The 19,099-nt window shown below is 39.9% G+C and overlaps 1 protein-coding gene across 2 annotated transcripts in view; it reads left to right on the forward strand.

Annotated features, from left to right (window-relative positions):
- Positions 1–19,099, forward strand: part of OTC (ornithine carbamoyltransferase) — a 77,142-nt gene that overhangs the window by 16,477 nt on the left and 41,566 nt on the right. For both annotated transcript variants that reach the window (XM_011942075.1, XM_011942068.1), the window contains 3 exons: positions 1,012–1,150; positions 3,492–3,573; positions 15,074–15,161. In XM_011942075.1, coding sequence (XP_011797465.1) covers positions 1,012–1,150; positions 3,492–3,573; positions 15,074–15,161 — 309 coding nt within the window. The remainder of the gene's footprint in view (positions 1–1,011; positions 1,151–3,491; positions 3,574–15,073; positions 15,162–19,099) is intronic.

Here is a 19,099-nt window from a genome sequence, read left to right on the forward strand (position 1 = left end):
GTTTTTTTTTTTAATCACTATTATTATTATAATATTTTTGTTACATGTTATTTTACTGAGACTCTTTGAGGTAGTAAAATAAGCAGAGGGCTTTTTGTATTTTTCTGAGTTAGTAGACAAGCTACAGTGTCCATTGTATTTTCATCCAGGGATAAAAAGAACAAGCCCCAAGAACAGATTTGAAGGGCAGTAGGGGGAAAATACGAAATTATTTTCTATTGTGCATTACAAATGCTGCTTGTACAGCCTAATGATTTTGATAATAATAGCTAAAAGTTATCAAATACTTATTATATTCCAGACAATATCTGCTTTACATGTATTAAATAATTTTATCTTCACAACTCTATAAGATTATTATAGTAATCTTCTAGGTGAGAAATTTAGAAGCAGTGAGTGGGTAAGTAAATTGCTCTAGGTTGTGTGACTAGTAAGTGACAAAGCCACTCATGTGGCTATTTCAAGCAAATAAGAATTCAATCTCTTTTTGCAAATTCTTTTTTTTTTCTGTCAAACATCCAAAATACTGGACATATAAAATATAAACCATGGCCATATCAAATTTTAATGCATTAACACTTTGCAGAGACACATGAGGTTATATGTGATTTGCTGTGCTTTATCAAGAATAAAAAGATAAAGCATTTGCTATGGTTTATCAAGAGACCAAGGTGGGCGGATCACTTGAGCTCAGGAGTTCGAGACCAGCCTGGTCACCATGGAGAAACCCCGTCTCTAGTAAAAATACAAAAATTAGCCGGGCTTGGTGACGTGTGCTTGTAGTTTCAGCTACTTGGGTGGCTGAGGCAGGAGAATCCCTTGAACCTGGGAAGCAGAGGCTGCAGTGAACTTAGATTGTCCCACACTCTAGCCTGGGCCACAGAGTGAGACCCTGTCTGAAAAAAAAAAAAAAAAAAAAGAATGCTTTATCAACAATAAAACAAAGAATCACCATAGTACATGGGCTTTTTCTGAAATACATAGTTCTCCTTTTTAAATCTCTTTTTACAGGTGTGGACAACCACTACAAAATAAAGTGCAGCTGAAGGGCCGTGACCTTCTCACTCTAAAAAACTTTACTGGGGAAGAAATTAAATATATGCTATGGCTATCAGCAGATCTGAAATTTAGGATAAAACAGAAAGGAGAGGTATGTAACATTTTCTTTTTACCTTCCATTACTATCGGCCCGCCTTTTTAAAGGCAGCCTTCCCAAAGAAAGAGGAAAAAGAAAATACATTAAAATTCTTAAACAGTAGCTAAGTAATGAAACCTCACAGTCAAGGTAATTGATTATCATGGAGCATACAGGCATACAAAAGAGCATAAAAATCAGTTATTGAATGACAAGTCATTGCACTTTTTTCATGTAGAATGCTGAAATTCATTATTAACTGGATCGAACCTAAGAAATCATTTGTCTGAAAAGATTTTATTTTATTTTATTTTATTTATTTATTTATTGAGATGGAGTCTCGCTCTGTTGCCCAGGCTGGAGTGCATTGGCACGATCTTGGCTCACTGCAACTTCTGCCTCCCGGGTTCAAGCAATTCTCCTGCCTCAGTCTCCCAAGTAGCTGGGATTACAGGTGCACACCACCACGCCCAGCTAATTTTTGTATTTTTAGTAGAGACGGAGTTTCACCATGTTGGCCAGGTTGGTCTCAAACTCTTGACCTCAGGTGATCTGCCAAGATTTTATTTTTATACCCCTTTTCTTTTCTCTGTGTATTTTCTATCAAGTCAAAAATGAAGGCCGGGTGCAGTGGCTCATGCCTGTAATCCCAGCACTTTGGGAGGCCTAGGCAGGTGGATCACCTGAGGTCGGGAGTTCGAGACCAGCCTGACCAACATGGAGAAATCCCGTCTCTACTAAAAATACAAAATTAGCCGGGCATGGTGACACATGCCTGTAATCCCAGCTACTAGGGAGGCTGAGGCAGGAGAATCGCTTGAACCTGGGAGGCGGAAGTTGCAGTGAGCCAAAATCATGCCATTGCACTCCAGCCTGGGCAATAAGAGCGAAACTCCATCTCAAAAAAAAAGAAGAAGAAGAAGAAGAAGAAAATGATCCTTTTTTTACTAGTGATAAATTTTAATTTTGGATGCATATCAGCTATAGAATCATTAGGATAATGTCAAAAAATTCACAATGATGTGACAGCGTTTTAAAAAGCATTTAGTTTAGCAAAGAAACAATTAATGGTATCCAGGTAGGAGAAGAGATGGCATATGGTTCTTAGCTATAAGCATAATTCTGCATTTTGAGCAATTTATCTTTGAAACACAATTAATACAGTAGCTTCATTTAGACTGCTTAATTGTGGAAGCATTTTCATATTCCAAGCTTGCTCAACCTTTTTAAAGAGTTGGTTTCAGGTTGAGAAAGTTTGACACGGCTTTGATTTTATTTAGTTGGCTGGCTTTCCAAGCTCCTAAGAGAAACTGGACAGGAGTGACTGCAACTGCTATGGGTTGATGTTCCTATAAAACACCTGAAATAAGGAGAAAAGGTCTCCCCAGGCCCAGGCCTATATTCTTGACACTTTGTGGATGAGGGAGGTTAGCTGGCAGGAGTCTATTTGTTCCAGAACTCATTCCATCGGGAAGCCCCTCTACAGAAGAGGAAGGAGGAAGTGCCCCGCCCCACATTCAAACTCTCCAGATTGTTTTCAAATGACTTCCAGAAGCAAAGTCTTTGTATTCCCATTAGGATGCATGATGAATGTGTAGCTAAAACACTAGGACTTCATCATTGATCTAAGTGGAAGTCACAGTGCCCCATGTTGTAACAGAGTAGCATTTTCCTAGCTGAGAAAACACCTCCAAACCAAACACCTTCGAGGTTATTGAAAACTGAATGGGGATTTCAATGGTGTTAAGTAAGAAGGCGGTTCCAGTATGAAATATTAATATACTTTGGAAAAAATTCACATGTTGAACTCAGAACAATTAATACTGCTTTCTAATTACATATCAATAAGCTGTGGGAATTACTGTTCTCTTCCCCCATTTGTATAGTATATTAAAAAACATTTTCTATTCACTTTTTTTTTTTGAGCTAGAATATTGCTCTGTCGCCCAGGCTGGAGTGCAGTGGCGCAACCTTGGCTCACTGCAACCTCCACCTCCCAGGTTCAAGCAATTCTCCTGCCTCAGCCTCCCTAGTAGCTGGGATTACAGGCGCACACCAGCACGCCCAGCTAATTTTTTTTTTTTTTTTTTTTGTATTTTGAGTAGAGACAGGGTTTTGCCATGTTGGCCAGGCTGGTCTTGAACTCCTGACCTCAGGTGATCCACCTGCCTCAGCCTCACAAAGTGCTGGGATTACAGGCATTAGCCACTGCACCTGGCCTAAACTCACTTTTTAAACAATATTTTAAACACTTATTTGGGGGTAGTTATTACTTATTTTCTAATAAAGAATATGTTTTAAAACATAATTTATATATAAGATATATTTTAATTCTATTCTTGTCCTTGATTTATAGTATTTGCCTTTATTGCAAGGGAAGTCCTTAGGCATGATTTTTGAGAAAAGAAGTACCCGAACAAGATTGTCTACAGAAACAGGTAAGTCCACTGCCAAATTCACACTTGTGTTAAAGAGAGGGATCGAGGGTGAAAACTCTTGAGGGTGAAAACCAGTGCGGGGATTTGTCTGCCTCTAACAACCACAAAGAAAAAAAACCTTTTTTACTGGGAGCAGCAGTGCAAGCCTGTGGATGAGATTTCCAGTTCTCATAAAAGCTGCAAGCAGAAAAATTAGCTTCATCTATAAGAATTCCATAAGGAACTGAGTAGAAGTTCCATATAACTCTTCATGTTCAGAAAAGAAATGTAGGTAGGCACACATTTTCAGGCCTTGAACTCAGTGGGTAAGAAATGTGTCTATTTTTCTAGCATGTAAACAACATTTCCTTGTGTGTCTCAATTCTGCTAGATGGTGGAAATTTAATCTTTGCGATGTTAGGCAATCCTCAGCTGTTTCATGGTTTCTTTTGTCCATTTTGGGTCTCTTCTCCATTTCCCCACAGCCATGGTTAAATCATGGAGAGTATCTGAATGTCAAGACATGTAGGGCTATGGGGATCTGGTCCTTGGTCATTAGAACATCGTCATCAAATGTCCATGCTGGGTTCTGTTGGGACTTCTATATTCCCATTGGATCTTGGCTGTCTCCCACTTACTGCAAGGTTTGCTTCACTCTCATTAAAAGACCTGATATTGAGACAACCAAGTATAAAGAGGTCACTGGAGAACTTCCAGCTGGCCTGCACACTGGGAGGAGTGCACACGGGGGTGAACCCTCAGGAAGTTCACACCGTTTGCAGCGGGGAAGAGCTGGCCTCTCCTGTTCCGAGGTGGAAACTGGGATTCAATCTGAGAGGCGGGAAGACTACTAGCAGGACTCTTGCTCTTTTGAGAGTCCCTGTTTTCCCTTTTTTCTCTTTTCCCCCAATAAACCCTACTCTTCTCACCCTTCAAAGTGTCTGTGAGCCTAATATTTCATAGTTGTGTGACAGTGACCCCATGACAGCAATGTATCTCGTGGTTTCATTCTCTCAACCTCTTAGCAGCTTTCCAAGACACATTAGGCACAGAGGTACTACAAGGCTGCCTCTACTGTATTGTTTCTTCCTCTTGCTGGGTGCCAGGGAGCTCTATAACATTTACTGCTTTCTAGAGGTCTGTCCTAAAAGCAGGACAGGGCCAGGCGGGGTGGCTCGCGCCTGTAATCCCAGCACTTTGGGAGGCCGAGACGGGTGGATCACGAGGTCAGGAGATTGAGACCATCCCGGCTAACATGGTGAAACCCTGTCTCTACTAAAAATACAAAAATTAGCCGGGCGTGGTGGCGGGTGCCTGTAGTCTCAGCTACTCGGGAGGCTGAGGCAGGAGAATGGCATGAAACCAAGAGTTGGAGCTTGCAGTGAGCTAAGATCAAGCCACTGCAGTCCAGCCTGGGCCACAGAGCAAGACTCCGTCTCAAAAAAAAAAAAACAAAAAAAAAGCAAGACAGGTTGTCCTCAGTTCTAGGATTCTCCAAACTCATGGAGCTTTCCAGCATGCTCCCCATCCTTCAGAAGTTGACCTGGGGAACACATAGCAGGGTACAGTGTTAAAGGTCCACCAATTTTTATTTCTGTTGCTTCTCCTATCTTGCTTCTCTTCTTCCCCTTACAGTTCCCAGTATTGGAGGCCAGGAAATACAGCAGGAGGAAAAACTGGCTCTGACTATCCATGGATTCTTCCAAATCTATGCTTTTGTGCCTAGAATTCTAGGCTGTTAAGGATTGTTTTTTTTTCCTCAAGCTATCATCTCTGCAATTTCAAAATGGACACTTTGAAACTCATAACACAAATTGCCTCTTTTCTTTCTCTCTGCATTTCTGCTCTACCAGACCTCACTTGAATCAATAATATGACTGCCCAAGTGAGCAGTCAGACAGGGTTAAGGAGGAAGTACCACAAACAAAAACATATTCGTTGATATTTCAAATAAATTGTTCTACCTTATGAGTATCAGAGCTTCCTAGGGCTTAGACGCAAACAACTATTACATGTGATTTTTACCTTGCAATGATCAGTAATGAAGCTTACCAAATAGATATCAAAAAGAAAGTTCAAGGGGATTACGCAACTTGCCAGATTCACTCAATTAATACCAATAGCACCAAGATTCAGATCTGAAGCCCACTATTCTTACTAATGCACACTCCTTCCCCCTAAAGAGAAGGAAGGAGGAAGAGGGAAAATTTATAAGGTGTTAATCTTTAAAGCCCTAGGAAGAAAACAGATAAGAACATTTTGCTCGTTAAAGCTGGCTGCTAGAAGAGATCATGTTGATATCTGACAGATGGTAGGGGAAAAATGAATAAACCAGTCAGTAATTCTCAAATTCTGCTGCCTTTCAACACTAGTATTCCATGAGTTGGGTAGAATTTTATTTTATTTTATTTTATTTTATTTTATCTTGTATCTTTTTGTTTGTTTGTTTTTACCATTAGTACTTAAGAGAAGTGGTCTTTTTTGAAGTCACCAAAATAATTGATTAATACATAGAAATTTCTCAAATTTAAGTTTTTTTAAAAGGGATTTTGCTGACTTCATGGCATTTCTATGACTTTTCCCTGTTCAAATGTTATGTTTGAAACCAGAATATTTCTGAATAAATGATCGGTTTCACCATTTATAATAATGTGGTAGTTAATCTATTAATAAAAACGAGAGTGACAATTTAATAAGTTTTTGGATGCAGACCCTGTGCCAGGTGTTCTACATTAATTATGTATGTTATCTCACTTAATCCTCATGACAACTCTGTGAGAGCAAGACCACTGAGGAAAACAGGTTGAAACGGGGCCAGCAAATGGCTCAAAGACACGTAGCTAATAAATGGCAGACCCAGGATTGGAAGCTATTACTAAATATATATTTTTAAATATCTAATTTAGTAAACTAAATCTATTGATTTAATTTAATTATACGGAATGTAATAGTCATGTTTTATTCTAGTAAAATTGTTTCTACTGGTGGCATTAAGCCTTTTGTTAAATGATGGTTTTCTATAAAGAAATCCTTAGAAACCTTCCCAAAATCGTAAATAATAACAACAAATGCATGAAGCAAGAAACATATGAGCGTTAAAACTTACAGTTCATGGAGCATTTGTCATTATCCTCAATAATTGCATATGGCATCCTGCCAAACTCAACAGTAGAATCACCCAAAGCGAGTAGCTGCCTTAATTGTTTACAGAAACAGTAAACCCCAATCAAAATCATGACAGAACATTCCTCTTGTGTGCATGTGCATCTTAACAGTTGTCCTTTGGTACAATTTTTCAACAAGTACCACCTGTTACTTTGGTGCTTAGAATTAAAATAGGTATGATTATAACTGTTACTGCCCCAAATCTGTGCCAGCCCCTGAGATGATCCTCAACGGACAGTCTTTGGCAATTCTGTTCCAAGCCTGAGTTTCAGAGCTACATTCATATTCCTACTTATCTCAGGAGACAGAATCAAATTCTCCACCCAACTCTTACCATAGTAATTGTTTATGTAACATGCTTATTAAAGTGTAACACACAAACAGAAAAGTGCACAAATCATTAAATGTATAGTTCAGTGAATTCTTACAGTGAACAAACCATCGTTAACTAATACCCAGCTAGAGAAACAGAATGGTAGTAGCACCCAGAAGCTCCCCAATACCCTTTATTTCCTTCCAGTCACTACTCCTCATCCACCCAAGGATAACTTATTATCCTGGCTTCTAACATCACAGATTCGTTTTGCCTATTTTTGAACTTTATATAAATGGGATCATTCAGCATGCGCTCTTTTGTGTCTGACTTCGTTAGCTCAACATTGTGAGATGTATCGATGTAGCTGTGTGTAGTTGTAGATCATTCATGCCTCATCCACTCTTTGTGTGTGCCTGCCTGGCAAACCAGACAATTCTCCTATGTGTCTACCAATGATTATATTCTTTTATAGCAAATGAATTGAGCTGATAGACAGATACACTTATTAATCTCAGTAAATGCAGTAGCTGATAAAAGATGCAAAAGGCATTCTAAGAGATGGTTCTTTTCATTATTTAACATTGGTATTTCACTTTCAAGGTGAAATAGAAGCTGGTGTTTTAATAGCTGTTTCAAAATCGTCATCTGTACAAAGATGCCAATATAAAAATTGTGATACTATTCTGCAGTTACAAAAGCCAAGCACAGAGAGGTTAATAACTGCCTTTGTTCTACCAGCAAGGGCCCTCGGATCCCTCGTATTTCCAATGAATGAATTCTATTTATACTCTTTTTTCCAAAGTGGGCAGGGATCTATGGGGAAGTGAAAGAGCAAAATAAGATTTACTTTTATTTTCCCAAACAGAAATTAAGAAATTAACAGAAGAGGCCAGGCATGGTGGCTCATACCTGTAATCCCAGCACTTTGGGAGGCCGAGGTGGGTGGATCACGAGGTCAGGATATCAAGACCATCCTGGCTAACACAGTGAAACTCCATGTCTATTAAAAATACAAAAAATTAGCCAGGTGTGGTGGTGGGCACCTGTAGCCCCAGCTATTTGGGAGGCTGAGGCAGGAGAATGGAGAATGGCGTGAACGTGGGAGGCAGAGCTTGCAGTGAGCTGAGATCTCGCCACTGCACTCCAACCTGGGTGACAGAGCGATACTCCATCTCAAAAAAAAAGAAAAGAAAAGAAATTAACAGAAAACAGAAGAAACCCTTTGTTCAAAAATAGCTGATGTTAAAGCATAAACAAATGAAACAGGTAAAAGCAGGCTTCTCTGGATAAAGGGTGGAAAGAGAGTGGAAGCCCATCTCTCTGTCCTCTTCTCCTTGGCAATGGCAGCTTCTAGTGGCTTCTCAAAATCTCTGATGCCCTTCGTAAGCACACATTACCATCCAGACCTGGCAAACTGGCAAATTTGTGACTTTTGCTTTTGGGCAGGGATCTGAGGCTTCTTTTTGATCTGTGACAAAAATAGCAAAGGCAATTTCTTCTCAGAGGCAGTATTTCCTCCCCATTTAATCTTTTTCATGAACTGCTGAAGTATTTGGCTCCTGCTTATACACACTTTGTGTTACTCTTCTTCCTATCCCTATTTCTTAAGTCCAGGTACCATATGGATCTTCTGTATAGCACAAACAGAGAAGTAGAAGGGCAGCAGACTAATCCTGAGTTGCTATAGCAAAATGACTTATCATCAAAGAAAGAATGTGACTTGGAATAGACCTACCAGGAGGTCTGAAAGGTTGTTTGAAATCTTCATCCATAGTCCTCAACCTTCAATGGTACTCATACCTGTACTAGGCACTTAGTAGGTGCACAATAAATAATTTTTGGACGAATGTGCAGTATTTATATGTGTTTAAGTGACGTTGCCTGTTTATAAAGAAATTAAGTACTCAAGAGTGATTAGTGATTATAATCACCACTAAACTTCATTACATTGCTTCACAGACAATAGAAATTTCTGTTCTTTCTGTTAGCAAAATGAGAGGCTGTTCACAAATGAGAAGAATGGGTCCTTTCTTCAGAGTCAAAATTCCTCCTTTAATCATTCAATGAGTATTCATTAAGCACTTACTATTTGCCAGGTTTTATTTTAGGTGCTTGAGAGTGATACCTCAGTAGACAAAACAGAGGAAAATCCATGCCTTCATGGGGCTTACATTCTAGTGGGTACACAGACAATAAACAACAGACATAATAAATAAGTGGATGGTACAGTATGTTGGAAGATGATAAGTACTCTCAGCAAGGAGAAGAATGTGCCTGGAACTGAGGGAAAAACAAGTGCACCATTTTTGGGACTTTGGCTTTTATTCTGAGTGAAATGGGGAATCATTGGATGATCTTGAACAAAGGAGGGACATGATCTAATTGCATTTTAAAAGGATCCCACTGACTGAGAATAAACTGTGGAATAGACTGTGGGGGTGGGGGCCAGGGTGAAAACAAGGTAGAAGTAGTGAAGCCTGTCAATAGATAGCTATCAATTATAGAAGCTGGGGCCATGGTGGCAGTAGTGGGGAGGGTAAGAGGAACAGATTCTAGATATGTTTTGAAGGGAGAGACAAGATTACTGATGTATTGGGTAAGAGAGAGATGTCAAGGATGACTTTAAGATTTCTGCTTGAGCAAATGTGAAGGCTGCTGATGGAACAAATGAAAAGGGGAAGGTTGGGAATTCGGTCTTAGATACATGGAGTTTGAAGTGTCTATTAGACATATAAGCAAAGATGTTAAAATAGCAGTTGGACATGAGTCTGAAATTTGGGAGTGAAAACTGGCCCAGAGATATTTGGGATCTCCAGCATATAGATGATATTTAAGGCCATGGGACTGGATATAATTATAAAGAGAGTAAGTATAGATTGAAGGATGAGAGAAGAGAACCAAGGACTGGTCCTGGGGCACAACCAACATTCAGAAGTCAAGAAAAATAGAAGGAACCAACGATGGTGACTGAGAAGGAGCAACTACCAAGGTAGATGCAAAGGCAAAGAGGTGTGATGTCCTGGACACTGTGTGAAGAAAGTTTATCAAGTAGAAAATGAAGATCAACTTTCTTAAATACTGCTAAGTCAAGAAGGAAGAGGGATCAGAAATGACCACTAGATGTAGTAACGTGAAGGTCACTGATAACTTTGGTGAGAGGAGTTTTGGTGCAGCAGTGGTTGGGGACAAAGCCTTATGGGTTTGATGGAAATGAGAAGAGAGGGACTAGAAAGAGAAGAACAAAGAGCTTTGCTGCAAAGGGGAGCAAACAACTAAAGGAATACTTGTCAGGGAAATTAGGACCAACAGAAAATCTGTATCTGTTTTTTAATAATGAGTGAAAAAATGAGAACAACCCATTCAAGATGTTGGTGACATAAGGGAGAAAGGGAGGAATTGCTAGAGCAATGTCTGAGTAGGCAAAGGGAGTGGCTTCTAGTGCATAAGTGGAGGCATTACATGGGGCATGGAAAATTTATCTATGCTTAATAGAAAGGAAAGCAGAGTATATGAATACAGATGCTGACTAGTGAGGAAATGGAGTGGAATCTGGAAGTTCTCCTCTTATTGCTGTAATTTTTTCAGTGAGGTAGGAAGCAAGGTGAACAGCTGAGAAGCTCACTTCACCTCTAAAGACATACATACACTGATAATGAAGGGATGGAAAAAGATATTCCATGCAAATGGAAACTACAAAAGAGTAGGAGTAGCTATACTTGTATCAAGTAAAATAGATTTCAAGACAAAAACTGGAAGAAAAGACAAAGAAGGCCATTATGTAATGATAAAGGGGCCAATTCAGCAAGACAATATAACAAGTAAAGATATATATGAACTCAATGCTAGAGCACCCAGATATATAAAGCAAGTATTATTAGAGCTAAAAGGAGAGATAGAACCCAATACAATAATAGCTGAGGACTTCAACGCTCCCCCTTCAGCATTGGACAGATGATCCAGACTGAAAATCAACAAAGAAACATTCGACTTAATCTGCACTATAGACCAAGTGGACATAATAGATATTTACAGAACATTTCACCCAACAGGTGCAGAGTACACATTCTTTTCCTCAGCACATGGAACTTTATCAAGGATACAAAACAAGTACCCCAAATTAAAAAAAATCTTAAATTATGTTAAATATATTTTCTGACCACAATGGATTAAAACTAGAAATCAATAACAAGAAGAATTTTGGAAAAAATATAAACGCATGAAAATTTAAAAATGTGCTCCTGAATGACCATTGAGTCATTGACAAAATTAATAAAAAAAAGTAAATATTTCTTGAAACAAATGAAAATGGAAGCACAGCATATTAAAACTTGTGGGATACAGCAAAAGCAGTACTAAGAGGGACATGTACATCAATAAATGCCTACATCAAAAAATAGAAAAACTTCAAATAAACAACCTAATGATGCATCTTAAAGAACTGGAAAAACGAGGGCAAACCAAACCCAAAACTTGTAAAAGAAAAGAAATAATACAGATCAGAGCAGAAATATATGAAACAGAGACTAAAACAATACAAAAGATCAATGAAATAAAAAGTTGGGTTTTTGAAAAGATACACTTTCAAAACATATGAAGAAGTCAACCATTTCCTGACCACATTAGCTGCTACCACCCTGTTCCAGCCAATCAACTCTCACCCAGATTTTCGCAACAGTCTCCTGACTTGTCTCCCTGCTTTGGCCCTGCTACAGATGTCCAATTAAAATGTAAGTCAAATCATGTCCCTCCGCTGCTCCAAGCCTTCAAAGGCTTCCCATTTTATCCAGACAAAAGTCAAAGTTGTTGCCTTCTCCCCAGCTTCCTTCAGCAGCCTCACCTCTGCACCGTCCACACTACCTTCTTGTTGTCTCTCTCTCTCTCTTTCTTTTCTTTTTTTTTTTAGACGGAGTCTCACTCTGTTGCCCAGGCTGCAGTGCAGTGGTGCAATCTTGGCTCACTACAACCTCCATCTCCTGAGTTCAAGTGATTCTCCTGCCTCAGCCTCCTGAGTAGCTGGGATTACAGGCACCCACCACCACGCCCGGCTAATTTTTGTATTTTTAGTAGAGATGGGGTTTCGCCATGTTGGCCAGACTGGTCGCAAACTCCTGACCCCAGGTTATCCGCCCACCTCGGCCTCCCAAAGTGCTAGGATTACAGGTGTGAGCCACTGCACACAGCCTTTTGTTGTCTCTTGAACCTACCAGTCATGACCTTTACACAGGAACTTTGCACATGCTTTTCCCACTATCTCATATGTTTTCTATGGCTCACCCATGCGTCTTCCTCAGGTCTTTACTCAAATGTCCCACAATCAGTGTGGCTTCCTTGACCATACTACTTAAAATTGCAACTAGGGTCCTGTAAATTTCCTATTCTCCTTCCCTGCTCTGTGTTTCTTATAGCACTTATCAGTACCTAACACACAATATATTTAATTTAATCATTCAGTTTACACTCTGTCTCTCCCTATTTGATAGTAAGTTCCGTGTAGTCAAAGACTTGTATATTGTTTACAATGCTTTCTTCAGTGCCTAGAACAGCCCCAGGCACATATTTTCAGAATGAATGAATAAATTTCAGAATCACACAGTGAGACCAGGACTTCTTGTGGTGTGTAGTTACTCCATAGACATGAGATGTGGCATCCACCTAAAATTTGGTTTGATTGCTAAGAGTGAGAATATCTCACATGCACCAGGAAGATATGAAAAAGTTTATTACTCACATTAGGTGGCTTTCTGGGGATAGTAGGTCTGGCTACCAAGCAGGTCCAAAAGTAGCCTCAGAGAGCAGAGAAATGATACGGAGTTCTAGTGTGATTTGGCGATGGGGCTGGGATGAGGATTCCTGTGCACGGGGTAGGGCTTGTGCAGTTTGAACCTCCTGCTAGTGCCAAAGGAGGGAGCACCTGAACTTCCTTATCAGCTTGCCCAGATGTAGGGCTGAAGGGTCAGGCAGGGAGAGGTGGGCAGGCAAACATCAGAAATGGGGTCAGATTGTTCATTATAGGTCCTATAGCAAGTAGGACTGTTTGGGCATTTCATATTCTTTGATCCTACCTGGCACCTAGCACATAAGATCTGCAAGGAATCTTACAACTCTAGGCAGACTGTCTTATTTTTCAGATGAAGAAGACTGAGCCCAGTCCCACTATGTCATTCTGTCTCTGTAGATCACACTTTGAGCTGACTCAATAGCTGGCATCCCTGTGGCAAGGCCTAGGGCTGTGGGGGCTTAAAAACAATCTTGCACAATTTTTTAGACTCTGACTCTCAGAACCCTTTTCTGTAAAATTCTTGTAATATCTACTGTACACGTTGTCAGACTAAGGGATTCAGTGAAAGAATGTTAATAATGTGCCATCACATGACCATACTCTGTGAAGAGTCATTGCTAGGGCCAGAACATGGCGGTCTCTAGTAAAAGATCATTTGGTCTAGGGATATTTAAGAGAACACTTTTGAGTATAAAATAGGTAGACTATAATTATTTCATATTATATACAGTAACAGAAATGGGGACCATTGCTTTGTGTGGGTTTGATTTCTACTTTTTATAGTGAAACTTTCAAATAAACAGAAAAGTAAAAAGATTAGCATAATGAACATACCAATACTCTTACATCAGTCTAACAATTGTTAATATGTTGCCTTCTTTGTCTATTTGTTTTTGTTGTTGAACTACTTTAAAGTAAATTAAAGCTATAATGATATTTTACCCCAAAATACATCACTTTGTATCTTAAAATAAGGTTTTTGTCCTATATGGCTATGATGTCATGATCACACTGAACAAAAATAATGATTCCTTAATATCATTTCATATCAGTCCACATTCAAACTGTGTTAAGGCTTCAGTGGGATGTTTCGTGAGATTTTGAGTCAAATTCTCCTTTGTGGATCTGAAACTCCTCATTCCCCAATTCACTGTGCAATTAATGATTTCTTCCCTCTTTATGGGAAACAGATGGGATTAGCAAATTGTGACTGTTGCTTATTTCCCAAAAGATAAATCAGGGACATCATAATAAGGAGGAGAAAAGTAATGTTTGCAAAATTCCTTGGACAAACCTCTATCTTGCAATTACGTGTATTTGCCTTTAATTATGTATTGGAGAAATTCTGAGCATTAAACCAGTCTCAAATGAGATACTAAAGTTCTGATTGGATGTCACCATCTCCCATAATTTTCCCCAGAATGTGTGATGAAAGGGCTCCAGCCTGGGTGACAGGGGAAGACTGTGTCTCAAAAAATAAATAAATAAAAATGAAAGGCTTAAAAATAAAAGAAAGTAAGCATTGAGATAGTGGTTTCAAGTCACTAAAAGTCAAAAAAGTCAAAGGGCCGCTTTACTGTTTTCCTTATCTTCCAACCAAGACAGCGTCATAGAGTTTTTTTTTTTATTTTTATGTTTTTGAGACAGAGTCTTGCTCTGTTGCTCAGCCTGGAGTGCAGTGGCATGATCTCGGCTCACTGCAACCTCCGCCTCCCAGGTTCAAGCGATTCTCCTGCCTCAGCCTCCTGAGTAGCTGGGATTACAGTCGCCTGCCACCACGTCTGGCTAATTTTTGTATTTTTAGTAGAGACAGGGTTTTGCCATGTTGACCAGGCTGGTCTTGAACTTCTGACCTCAGGAGATCCACCCACCTCGGCCTCCCAAAGTGCTGGGATTATAGGTATGAGTCACTGCACCCAGCCAGCTTTATATGTTTTAGAGAACCAAAACCAGGCATAGCCCCAAAGAGGGAATGATGTCTCGTTATTGCCACGTAATACCGATGTCTCGGTATTGCCATAAGAGGGTGGAGAAATGGGCACACATATGAAGGAGAGTTAAGTACTTGAGCACAAAATTTTATCTACTTCCCTCAGTTCCTCATTTTGTTTTGCATGGGAATTCTCTATCAGAGAAGTTGGAGAGCTTTAAAGATTTTGACTTTTCAGTTGAGATTATGCCAATTCTTTGTAATTTTGTTTTCCACTTTAGCTCTTTTTTTCAAAATGATTCTTTTCTTTTCTTTTTTTTTTTTATTGTAGGCTTTGCACTTCTGGGAGGACACCCTTGTTTTCTTACCACACAAGATATTCATTTGGGTGTGAATGAAAGTCTCACGGACACGGCCCGGTTTGTAAATATTTTCTTCTCTCCAAAGCTGATTTCAGAATCTGATGGATAAATTTCAGAAAGAAAACATGCTTCTCTTTAAATAATGGTTTTCCCTCTAATTGTTCTGTTCTCCATTTTCCCTCTTTCCCTGATATTCAGAAATGCCTCTCCCTCATCCTATGGTGGCCACTTTCCATGGGTTGAAATAATTTTTCTTGGCAATTTTTTGAAGAAGCTTCTGATCATAAAACTTCAAACTTATGGAAATATTGAGTTCATCAAGTATGACTCTTAGATTTAACAGTTGAGGAGGGGCCGGGCGTGGTGGCTCAAGTCTGTAATCCCAGCACTTTGGGAGGCCGAGACGGGTGGATCACGAGGTCAGGAGATCGTAGACCATCCTGGCTAACACGGTGAAACCCCGTCTCTACTAAAAAAATACAAAAAAACTAGCCGGGCGCGGTGGCGGGCGCCTGTAGTCCCAGCTACTCAGGAGGCTGAGCCAGGAGAATGGCGTGAACCCAGGAGGCGGAGCTTGCAGTGAGTGGATATGGCGCCACTGCACTCCAGCACTCCAGCCTGGGTGACAGCGTGAGACTCCGTCTCAAAAACAAACAAACAAACAAACAAACAAAAACAGTTGAGGAGGAAATGAAGGTCCAGGGAGGGAAACTGACGTTCAGTGACTCATAACCAGTTACTATCAGACTAGGTAATAACATTGATAACTATTAATAACATTTATTGAGCATTTATTATGTGCCAGGTATTTTTCTAACTTGTTTAATCCTTATAACAACCCAAACAGATTGTCGTAAAGAAGTGAAACAACTTAATTAGGCACAGACTAGCTGCTATAACACAAAATCTCAAATGTCAATGTGCTAACATAGTGCAGATGTTCCTGATTGGTAAGAGGGAAGAACAGGTTGTCAATTTATGTGGGTTATTCAGGGACACTGGCTGAGAGTGATTCTACCATCTTCAACATGTGACCTCCAAGGTCATTTTGGGTGTTAACATCCAGCCAGGACCAAGGAGAACAGAGCATGGAGAAGGCATACTTGTTTCAAAGCCACCTTAGCAGGGAAGCAGTGCAAACAATTCCACTTATATTTCATTAGGAAGTACTAGTAGCTCACTCCCATCTAGGTGAAGGGAGAGATGGGGAAAGGCTCTTACCCACTATATTATAATGAAAGACTGAAGCATAGGCCTCCTGACTCCTCATGCAATGCTCTTACCACTACATCATGTCTGGCTAAAAAATCCAGAGCAAATATCTTTGTTAAAAGTTTTGCCCTCAAAAGAGAAGACTAATGATTCTTTTCCTGAAAATGATATGCCATAAAGTTATTTATTGCAGATACCGTCTGCTTTTTATGGCAACCACCCTGGTATATACTTAAAAATTCACCTCATTTGACTTGCTGAAGATATTTCAAATAACTCATCTTTAAACCTTTTAGTTATGTTATTTCAGATGGGACAATGAAAGTATTAAGAAGTGTGATTAGCCTCTGGATTCTAGGGACAAAAGGAATAAAGGAACATAAATTTTTTCTTTCAAATAATCTGCCACTGACTGGGATTATATTTGTCTAATAATTCTGCCTCCACAAAAGTGAAATATACTTTATTCAAAAGCAAATATTACAAGCTGATCAAGGGATGAAGCCAGAGACATATCCAAGCAAAGTTTCAGCAGGGATCCTCCACATAGGACCAGGTGAAAGATGGTGAATGAGTCATATGTAAAGCACTGGTTGGAAGAGGGTTCAGTGGGAGGAACAGCTGAGTATCCAAAAAAGGAGGTGAGCAGTGCAGGTTGGCAGTCAGAAAGAGCTCAGGGTCCAGAAATCAGTGCAGTGGGCAGGATCCCAAGAGCAAGAGACAAACAGCCAAGCATGGGCTGAAAATTGAGGATGGGTATAAACGTGCTCTTTTTTCTGGGCTTGCTGTCCACACAATTCTCACTGCAAATCCTCCGAGGAGTTCTACATAGATCCTTAGCAAAACAGCCTGCTTACAGATTTATTTTTTGTTACAAGTTCCAAAATGATTGGGACATTTTGAGTCCATATAATTATCGTAGTTCCGTTGCTACATGAATACATGGGTCCACAAAATGGAGTCCATATAATTCATTTTGACCATTTTATCTTATGCAAAACACTGAAAATAATAGCTACTCCTTAAAGAGTGTCTGCTGTGGACCTCTTGTGCTATTATCTCTAAATCTTTTAAAAAATCTTGCAAAGTAAGTATTATTGGCCTGGTTTTATAGATGAGGAAAGCATGGCTCAGAGAAGTTAATGGAGCTTAGAAGCTGACTAAGTCAGGGTTTAAATCAAGCTGTCTTTATTTTTTAAGGCTGTGTTGTTTTGATTACCCCATAATGCTTCTTCTATTCAGCTCACGAGAGGGGCAGTGAAACAAGTTATAGAAAATATTGGGCCGGGCGCGGTGGCTCACGCCTCTAATCCCAGCACTTTGGGAGGCCGAGGCAGGTGGATCATCTGAGTTCGGGAGTTCGAGACCAGCCTGACCAACATGGAGAAACCCTGTCTCTACTAAAAATACAAAAATTAGCTGAGTGTGGTGGCGCATGCCTGTAATCCCAGCTACTCAGGAGGCTGAGGCAGGAGAATCGCTTGAACCCTGGAGGCAGAGGTTGCAGTGAGCCGAGATCGCACCATTGCACTCCAGCCTGGGCAAGAAGAACAAAACTCCATTTCAAAAGAAAAGAAAAAGAGAAAAGAAAACATTGACTTTCATGTCAAGAGGTCCCCATGACAACCCAGAGGTTCGATGATTCTCTAGGAGGGCTCACAGGACTCAGCATATAGTCACATTCATAGTTATGATTTATTACAATGAAAGTATACCAAGCACAATCAACAAAGGGAAAAGACAGAAGCAGGAAAATGAAAGAAGTTTCTGCTTTGTGGAGACAGTGACAGATGAGGTACTGAACATATTGCATTAAAGGTTGAACCTCTGAGTGCAAATGTTCACAAGCCATTGGAGATAAAGACCTTGAGTGAAGTTGAGAGCTGAGGAAATACAAGCTCAGTGGTAAAAATTATCTCCATGGTCTCAATGTGGGAGAATTGCAGAAGGCTGTGCCATGAGAACAGGTGCAATTAGGGAGGGGGAGGAGGAAATCCTCAAGGTACAAAGAGAAGAAGGATAGTACAATATCGGAAGAGGCTGGGATGGGAGATGGGGAATGTCAGAAAAAGGAGTAGAGTAGCTATTGTAGAAATCTGACTTTCTTCTGTGTACCTCATTACTGCTTAATCTGCCAAAATATCTGACAAACAAGATATGCTGGGACTCAGAAATTCAATAAAGCTAAATTGAAGAGACAAGAGAAATCCACCACTTTCTACAGATGCAATTGAACAGGAGATGCAAGGAAGCGAATCTTAATGACATCTACCTTGCTGATACGCACCTTATAACCCTCAGCAATCGCCTCCTTTGCTTTTTGTAAAAATTTAACATTTTAAGGTGCAAAGGGATTGGAGGATGATTAAATGACATTGCTGGCCCTTTCAAATCAAAAGAATTGTGCATACCTGACACAGATTGACGGTGTTGCTTTTCCATCTGCTGGTCCAGGTGCTTTGAGGGCCTGGTCAAATAAAAAGTGCCTGCACATTGGTGAAAGAAGAGCCTGAGGGAGAATATAGTGAGTGTAGCAACAGAAAGAAAGAAAAGAAAGAAAGAAAGAAAGAAAACCGGGCCAGTCTCTTGAAAGCTGTTAAATTTAATTTCCAAAGTGTCACTTATTTGTTCAAATGATTTAATTATTCATTTATTCAGAAATAGTTACCGAATGCCTCGTTTTTCTTCCTGACATTGTTTTAGCACTGAGAATAAAATGCTGATCAAGGCTGGGTGCAGTGGCTCACATCTGTAATCCCAGCACTTTGGGAAGCCGAGGGGTG

Source organism: Colobus angolensis, unplaced genomic scaffold (assembly GCF_000951035.1).
Source record: "Colobus angolensis palliatus isolate OR3802 unplaced genomic scaffold, Cang.pa_1.0 Scaffold103, whole genome shotgun sequence".
In the NCBI taxonomy this organism is placed as follows: domain Eukaryota; kingdom Metazoa; phylum Chordata; class Mammalia; order Primates; family Cercopithecidae; genus Colobus; species Colobus angolensis.